General features: G+C 37.9%; 1 protein-coding gene across 1 annotated transcript; it reads left to right on the top strand.

The window, feature by feature from the left end:
• Window positions 1-6059: 6059 nt before the first annotated feature.
• On the top strand, window positions 6060-8187 carry LOC121411226 (UDP-glucuronosyltransferase 2A1-like). Its single transcript, XM_041603818.1, has one exon. The coding sequence runs from the start codon at window positions 6369-6371 to the stop codon at window positions 7935-7937; it is 1569 nt and encodes a 522-aa protein (XP_041459752.1). The 5' UTR covers window positions 6060-6368; the 3' UTR covers window positions 7938-8187.
• The last annotated feature ends 330 nt before the right edge of the window (window positions 8188-8517 follow it).

Below are 8517 nucleotides of genomic sequence, written 5' to 3'. Positions count from 1 at the left end.
AGCATATACTGTGGTAAAGTCAGGATTGTCATGAAGCTAGAATAACTAGAAAGTAAATTAATGGAAGTTAGTTTATATTAGTGGTATGGATGAATCCTTTTGTACTAAAATTCTATCTCAGAACAGCACTTTCTAGTTTTGAAGCTGCAAAATGTGCAACTAATGAAACCTTGATATGTTATGTCAATTATAGGTATTGTTTAACTTAGTGAGCAGCCGATTTAAAAAATTGAGCAGCCGATTTAAAAAATTCTCAAACCAAGATGAAACATGTGTACAACTGCATGTATTAGAACTAATAAACCCTGAAAACAACCATTATTGAGAATGAAAAGCTAAAACTACAAGGCAAACCCCGATTTTGTAAATAGGCGTCTTATAGATGCCTAAATAGTACACATACATAGAGTATAGGATGAAATTAAGATGGTGTTTCCGGTCACTTTATGTTTCAACTTTTGAAACACCAAATAATTATTTTCTAATGCAATTTTTTCTGGGCTTCATTTTTGTAACATATCACAGACACAGGTGACAAGTGTGACCTTCTAGCTCAGATTTTTTAAGGTCAAACCAATGTTAACCAATCACTTTAATATTTGAAACTATATGGAATAAGTGTTACTCTTAGTTCCAAATTTACCATATCATTACTAGTGATGCCATTGTGGTTCCACTGTTTTTGACCAGCTGTGCTGTATTGTTTTCAAAAATTGCATTTTTCTTATGGGGCGGGGACAGGGGTAAAGTTGTGGTTAGCTGTTGTAATTACTGAACTATTTCAAATGATTCTGTGTCACTGTGTTGAACACTATGCTGAATTGTTTAAAAATAGTTGTTGCCAAGTTTCTGTTTTCAAATGAAATTATATACATCGTAGGTAATAAAATGTTGAAAAAAAAGGTTTTTAAATTAAATAGTTAATTAGTAGTTAAAAATGTTAAAATTCTGTTGCATGAAAGTTTGAAGGAAGTGGTGTTTTTCAAGTCTAACTGCACACAATGTATACTATTCTCCACCCTATTTGGAAGAATTTAGGTAGGAACGATTACATACAGGTGTTCATGGTCGTGCTGGAAAAAAAAAAACTTCGGAGAATACCGAGTCATTAATATGAAGTTTTCCATTGAAACCAGTCACACTAAATGTAACTTATTTTTTTCTGTTATAATGGGCAGGGGGGGGGAGGAGGGGCAGTAACTAAAATACTAGGAATTTGAGGTAAACCTGTTTATGGCCAGAGAAAAAAATGTAACAATCCTTGAAATTGAAATGTGCAATATGTAGATTTATTTCTCAATAATATATTTGTATTTATGTGTTGTCATTTATCTTAAACTTCTATATTTGCAATAAGAGTAATACCTACACATGAAATGAAATGAGAGAGAGTGGGGGGGGGGTGAATGAAAGAAAGAGAGTGGGAGATAGGGAAAGAGAAAAACAAGGAAGAGTGACGTGAAAGGGAGAGAGAAAAATAAAAAATAAAAAAAGAGCAAGAAGCGTGGGAAGGAGGGAGATGTATATAGTGCATGGGGGGGGGGTAAAGGCATATGAATGAATTAAGAGAATGGGAAATAGCATAGGGTGATGAAAATAAATGGTAGGGAAAAGAGATCAGAGAGAGATTTCCAGTGGGGGTGCAATAGGGGACCTTCTTTGGCAGGTAACGTGTGTGAATTGTTTGATGTTGACAATGAAGTCCAATACATATTCCACTCCCCATTACAAGCCACATGGGATAGTAAATTTGTGTTGGAAATGACGATGCTGAAATTGCCAATGATTATGTATAATAGATATATTGCCATGTCCTAAAATTCTATTTTCACGAATGAAATGGAATAGAGTGTTTGGGCAAGTGAAAATAAACTGCAGAATTTTTTTTTATCCCATGAAATCCAATAACGTCAACTGGAGTTGAAAATGGTGCTACTCAAGACATAGTTTCAATAAAATATTGCCTGCAATAATCCATCCCCGAATCACTGTATTAACCACTATATTGCATCATAAACAGAGTAGTATTACATTTTTGACTTGGAGATATTTCATCGTATAACGATTAAACTGTCAAACTTCAAAATGAACTTCAATTAGCCTATACATGTAGGGAGCGATTTTTTTTTTGGCGGGGGTCAAGTTTTCTCAATTGAAAGATTTTGTGCCTTCATTCTATATATTATTCATTTGGGACTTAACAATATGAATGTTTGATATCGAATTTAGAATACCAATCGTAAAATTTTCTATTGCAATATCTAATGCTAATCTAGGTTTTTTTAAAAACCTGTTTACATGATTTTTGTTTACTGTCATTTCTATTATCTCCCGTTACTCTAATTTCCGTATTAATTATACATCAGTCCTTCTTTCTTTCTTCCCTCTTCTTCTCCACTGAATTCGCTTATCTCTGATTTGTTTACATCTCTTACTCTTTTTTCACGCTTGTTCTTTCTTTAATCTTATTCCTTCTGTTCTTGTAACCTGATCTCCCCATTTCCCTCTTTTCTTGCTTTCTTTATCTTATTTTGTGAAAGTTACTCCCACACCTCTTCCGAATGATAAATGCTCCGTTTTCAAACTTGCTTCCTTGTCATTGATCTTTTTCCCCTGGGAATTACCCTTCTCTTCATTTAGCTATCCATTCCCCTTCGTTTTTGCACGATTACGAAATGTTTTGGCAATTTACCAAAATTTGCAATTTATTGAAATTTAGCGTAACCCCAATTTGGAAAAATTATGTATATTTTCATTATTATTTTTTTTATTTGTGATCCCTCTTAATGGAACTTATTAGCTTCCTTCGTTTTTTTGTTGTTGTCTCACCTGCATAGCAGAGTGAGACTATAGGCGCCGCTTTTCCGACGGCGGCGGCGTCAACATCAAATCTTGACCTAAGGTTAAGTTTTTGAAATGACATCATCCCGGACATCATAACTTAGAAAGTATATGGACCTAGTTCATGAAACTTGGCCATAAGGTTAATCAGGTATTATTGAACATCTTTTTAGAGTTTCATGTCACATGACCAAGGTCAAAGTTCATTTAGGGTCAATGAACTTAGACCATGTTGGGGGAATCAACATCAAAATCTTTACCTGAGGTTAAGTTTTTGAAATGTCATCATAACTTAGAAAATATATGGACCTAGTTCATTAAACTTAGACATAAGGTTAATCAAGTATCACCAAACATCCTTCATGAGTTTCATGTCACCTGACCAAGGTCAAAGGTCATTTAGGGTCAATGAACTTTGGCCGATTTGGGGGTATCTGTTGAATTACAATCAAAACTTTAAAAGTTTTTGGATCTGATTCATGAAACTTGGACATAATAGTAATCAAGTATCACTGAACATCCTGTGCAAGTTTCAGGTCACATGATCAAGGTCAAAGGTCATTTAGGGTCAATGAACTTTGGCCGAATTGGGGGTATTTGTTGAATTACAATCATAGCTTTGAAAGTATTTTGGTCTAGTTCAGAAAGTTTGGACATAAGAGTAATCAAGTATCACTGAACATCCTGTGCGCATTTTAGGTCACATGACCAAGGACAAAGGTCAATGAACTTTGGCCATAATGGGGGTATCTGTTGAATTACCATCATAACTTTGCAAGTTTATTGATCTGACTTTTGAAACTTGGACATAAGAGTAATCAAGTGTCACTGAATATCCTGTGCAAGTTTCAGGTCACATGATCAAGGTCAATTGAGGTCAATGAATTTTGGCCAGATTGTGAATTACCATCCTATCTCTGTAAGTGTATTGGTCTAGTTCATAAAATGTGGAAATAAGAGTAACCAAGTATCACTGAACATCTTGTGCGAGTTATAGTAGTCAGCACTGAATCACGTGATGCAGGTGAGACGGCCAGAGGCATTCCACTTGTTTTAATTGTCGAGGCTCTTGTCCTTTCCTTTCCATTTTTTCTTATAATTCCCAGCATTCAATAGGCTTTGATCAACAAATATTGCATTTATCATTCGTTATCAAATTACCGAAAACCCTCAACATCTGCCGGAAAAGTCGAGAGGTACGACCGAGAATGTTGTAAAATCGCTCATTTACCTTTTTGCTCTCCACCCCTCCTTCCTTCTACTCTTAAAAAACCTTGCAGATACCTTTGTTTCTTTTCTTTAATTTACTGAGAGGTTCCTATTCCTATATAGCATTCAACTCGTGTTGTTTGACAAATATTGCATTTATCACTTTATCAAAATTACGGAGAAAACCCCGACTTCTGCCATAAGATAGTCGAGAGGTACGACACCGTATCGGGAAATGAAACAAATCCGAATGTTGTAAAATGGTCGTTCCGAACAGGAAATTGACATGTCTAGTAGGGATGGGAATGTAATTGTTTTTAGAAATAAAATCACCGTTAGCATCCTTTCGCATCCTTTGCTTCTGGCTACTGTTTGAGCGCGCCAAAATCATATGGAAATGCAATAAGCGGTCGGTCCCCTCTTTGCATTTGCATCAGCATTTTTTAGCTTGATATTAGGATTCTTCGATCGCACCTTAGTTTTTCTCACCTCTTCCACTTTGAAACATTCCAATATGCTTATTTGGAAAGCAGTTTTCTATAGGGGAGAGGTGGCGGCCCCAGACCCCTCTTGATTCGCCACTGTCGACTGTCCTTCTTTACTTCCCCTTTTCTCGTGTTTCAAGTTTTGCACTATTCCCCTCTTATTTTTCTCTACCCCCACGTACTGTAGGCAAAATCCTACACATCTCTATTGGTTCAATGGGTCCCATAATAATTGACCCTCGCCATTCAATCGGCGTAGAGGATTCTTTATTGTGCAAGCATTATATTATTTCTTGGACATGGAATTGATCAGGGCCCTGTTGTACAAAGAGTTACGATTGATCCGACCAATCGCAACTATGGACGCGGCCAGCAACGTCAACATCTATTATGCGTGTTTGTTTAAAATATTTTCTAGCTGTGATGTATATTCATGCATTCATTGTTTTTTTCTTGAAAATTCACTGCCCTTCTCTTTGCATTAAAAGGACATTGTGCAAATTTTTCGTAGAAAAAAATTATGACACTGATGGATTTCCATAGAGTTTCGATTGATCGGATCCATCGTAACTCTTTGTACAACAGGGCCCAGGACACCCTATTCCGCCCTTTGAGAGTTTGGGTAACAAAGAGAGTGAATCCAGAATTTTATTAAGAATGATGGAAGGAAAGCACGCAGATTTCATTTATCAGAATTTTTGTCAAACAAGCAATTAAAAAAGCAAAACAATATCACTCCTTAAAAGGACACTACTTATCTACGATAAGCGACCACTCCCCTATAAACATGATAAAAGTAATTACTTCAGAAAGTAAGTTAAATTGGCATTGTCTCATTTCAATGTAATCAATCACATGATTATACAAATTTATAGGCCTATTCAATTTGGTAAATACTCAAGTGTAAATTAAATATACAAATAATGCACGTAAGCGCGTGCATGCAGGGCCAAATAATGAACGATGTGCAAGTAGAGCCAATGGATATACCGCACCGAGGTCCGGAGGACCGAGTGCGGTATATCCATTTGGCGAGTCGAGCACAGAGTTCATTATTTAGGTCCTCTATGCACAATAATGCGTGCATTGTTTGTTTTATACAACCCCCCCCCCTAAAATATAGCATTTGGGACAACTCTGCAACATGGGGCCCATGTTGCAGAGTTGTCCCAAATGCTATATTTTATCTAAATTTTAGATAATTCTAGATAATTCCAGACCTCGCACTATCCTGCACTCTGACGTCAGAGTGCAGGATAGTACTTTTGTTCTGACGTCAGAGTGCAGGATAGCGCGTTTTGGATACAATAGTGCAATTCGCTGAATATCATGTGATCCGATTTATTTGGACCAATCAGATTACAGAACATTCCTGGGAGTTGTATAAATAGAAATAACCGCCCCTAAAATTACATTTTTTTTAAATATGACTTTTCCTTTGCCTTTTTCAATTTCATCAAGAAAAGCGACATTTTCGCTCCTTTCTCCATGTCCTCAACCCTGCCCTTGCACCAAACAGTCTTATGACAAGTATCCTGGTACTCTGGTAGTAGTCTGTGGGTGTTGAAATTTCATGATGTGAAATGGATATGCATTCGTTATCAGGGGTACTTCGGTACAAGTGGCAAGACGACGCAAAGGTGACGTCATTTTTTTTCATTGAAATAGGGGTATTATAGAGTTAAACGACACAAACGCTCTTTTATACTCTTCATCTGCGTTCCCATTTTTTCTTCAATTATTCAAAACTCATATGGCGCCGCCACTGGTCAACGATAGACCTAATTGTGGGCATCGTAGCTTCATCACATTTGTTAAACTAATTTTATCACGATGGAGGTGTCCGTTTTCTATCAGCTGTTATTTCTTTCTCTTTGCAGACAGTTTGTAAGTGGACATAATTTATTGATGAATGCTATCTTTGGAGAGGGAAGTCATTTTCTATGTTCTGCTTATGTAGGTGAACGCTTGGTTCAACAAGGGCATAATGTAACGTTTCTCATCAGCAATGCCTACGCCCATCATGCAAATGACACCAAGTTTTCTCATTTCTTCCATTTTGAAATATTCCAACATGCTGATTCGGTGGAAGCAGTTCACGATCTCTACGACGGACTCAGTAATCGCGTCTTCAAGTCTCATATGAAGTCCACCGGCATCATGACCGAGGGTCCGGTAGCAGACTGCGAAGCATTACTAGCTGATGTTCATATCATGTCTCGTCTCCGGAGTGCCAACTTCACCGCCGTTATTTATGATATCACATGGTTGTGCCCCTTGCTCATAGCAAAACATCTCGACATACCTTATGTCACCCAGTCAGCTCTATCATCACCCTGCAGGATCACTGGTTGGTCGACCACGCCCTTTTCATTGGCCTCCATCCCAGTACCACGTACTGGCCTATCCAACAAGATGAATTTCGTTGGTCGCATGGTAAACCTCTTTTCTCATATCCGGATGCAATTCTTCTACGAATTCTCTTTTCGTCAATATGAAAATATAAAAAACAAATACAACATCGCCCTGCACACATCTATCCCGCAGCTGATAGCTCAGACTGAACTTTTCTTGGTCAATACCGATTTTTCAGTCGAATTTCCTTGTGCCTTACCACCCAATGTGATTCCCGTTGGGGGCCTCACAACCAGACCTTCAAATCAACTTCCGATTGACATTGAAGATTTCGTCCAGAGCTCTGGAAATCATGGTGTCATTGTCTGCACTACCGGTACCTACCTCACTTCGATTCCTGCACATGTTTTTGAACATCTCATGAATGCTTTTGGTCGTCTACCACAAAAAGTCATCTTTCAACTGCGTAACATTCCATCGGGTATGAACTTGTCTTCCAATGTTTATAGCTTACCATGGGTACCTCAGAACGATCTCCTTGGTCACCCAAAGACACGCGCCCTCTTGTTTCACGGAGGAAACAACGGGTTCTACGAAGCCATCTATCATGCGGTACCGATGATCGTCTTCCCACTCTACAGCGACCAGTACGATACTGCGGCCAAGGTAGAGTCGCATGGAATAGGCATTGTCATCGATAAGTTCAACCTTACAGAAGACACCATATACAGCGCCCTTAATGAAATCATGACAAAAGTCTCTTACAAGAATAATATCCAGCGCTTGTCTGCCATGTTCCATGACAAACCGATGACCCCAGTCGATAAGGCAGTTTATTGGATTGATCATGTTCTTCAACATGGCGGAAACCAATATCGCATACCTTATGAAGATTTAAAACTTGTTGAACGCAATCTGATAGATGTTTTACTTTTCATCGTAATAATCATTGTTTTTAGTCTGTTTGTCCTTATGATGTTTGCAAAATTCCTGTTTACGATTACTTTTCATCTAATATCCGATTTCCCTAAAGTTAAAGATGAGTAAAATGATACAGGTACATTCAGACAATCAGACTCAGGAGTTGATGATTGCGATATCATGCATGCATGATCCAAAATACGAATGACAGGTAATACTTTAAAGTGTGTCGCCTCAGTCCAATATGTACATATTCTTTTTCTTGGGCATTAATTTGACAATGTTCCGAGTATTGGCGCTTCTCCTTTTTTGTCTCGCCCACCCACTAAGAGATCCAAATGTCGTCCGTCCGTCTGTCACAAACATTATGACACATAACTCCGCAACCGTTAGTCACTTTTCAACCAAACTTGAATGGTAGATGTACTTAGGAGACCTGCATGTCATGGTGCAGTTGAAGATCACATATAAGTTCAAAGGTCATTTTCAGGTCAACATGAGAGTTTACGTGCAAGACTCTCTTATGACACATAACTCCGCAACCGTAATTCACTTTTCACCAAAACTTCAGTTGTAGATGTACTTAGGAGACCTGCATGTTATGGTGCAGTCGGAGGTCACATGGTAAGGTCAAAGGCCATTTTGAGGTCAACGTTAAAGTTTATGTGCAAAACTGTCTTATGACACATAACCCTGCAACCGTTAT

The sequence above is a fragment of the Lytechinus variegatus genome, chromosome 3, assembly GCF_018143015.1.
Source record: "Lytechinus variegatus isolate NC3 chromosome 3, Lvar_3.0, whole genome shotgun sequence".
NCBI lineage: Eukaryota > Metazoa > Echinodermata > Echinoidea > Temnopleuroida > Toxopneustidae > Lytechinus > Lytechinus variegatus.
The sequence above is the reverse complement of the archived record's forward strand: the minus strand, read 5'-3'. Positions and strand labels throughout refer to the sequence as shown.

Coding starts and splice junctions, on each gene's coding strand:
- LOC121411226 (XM_041603818.1), top strand. CDS start 6,369: ATGGAGGTGTCCGTTTTCTATCAGCTGTTATTTCTTTCTCTTTGCAGA.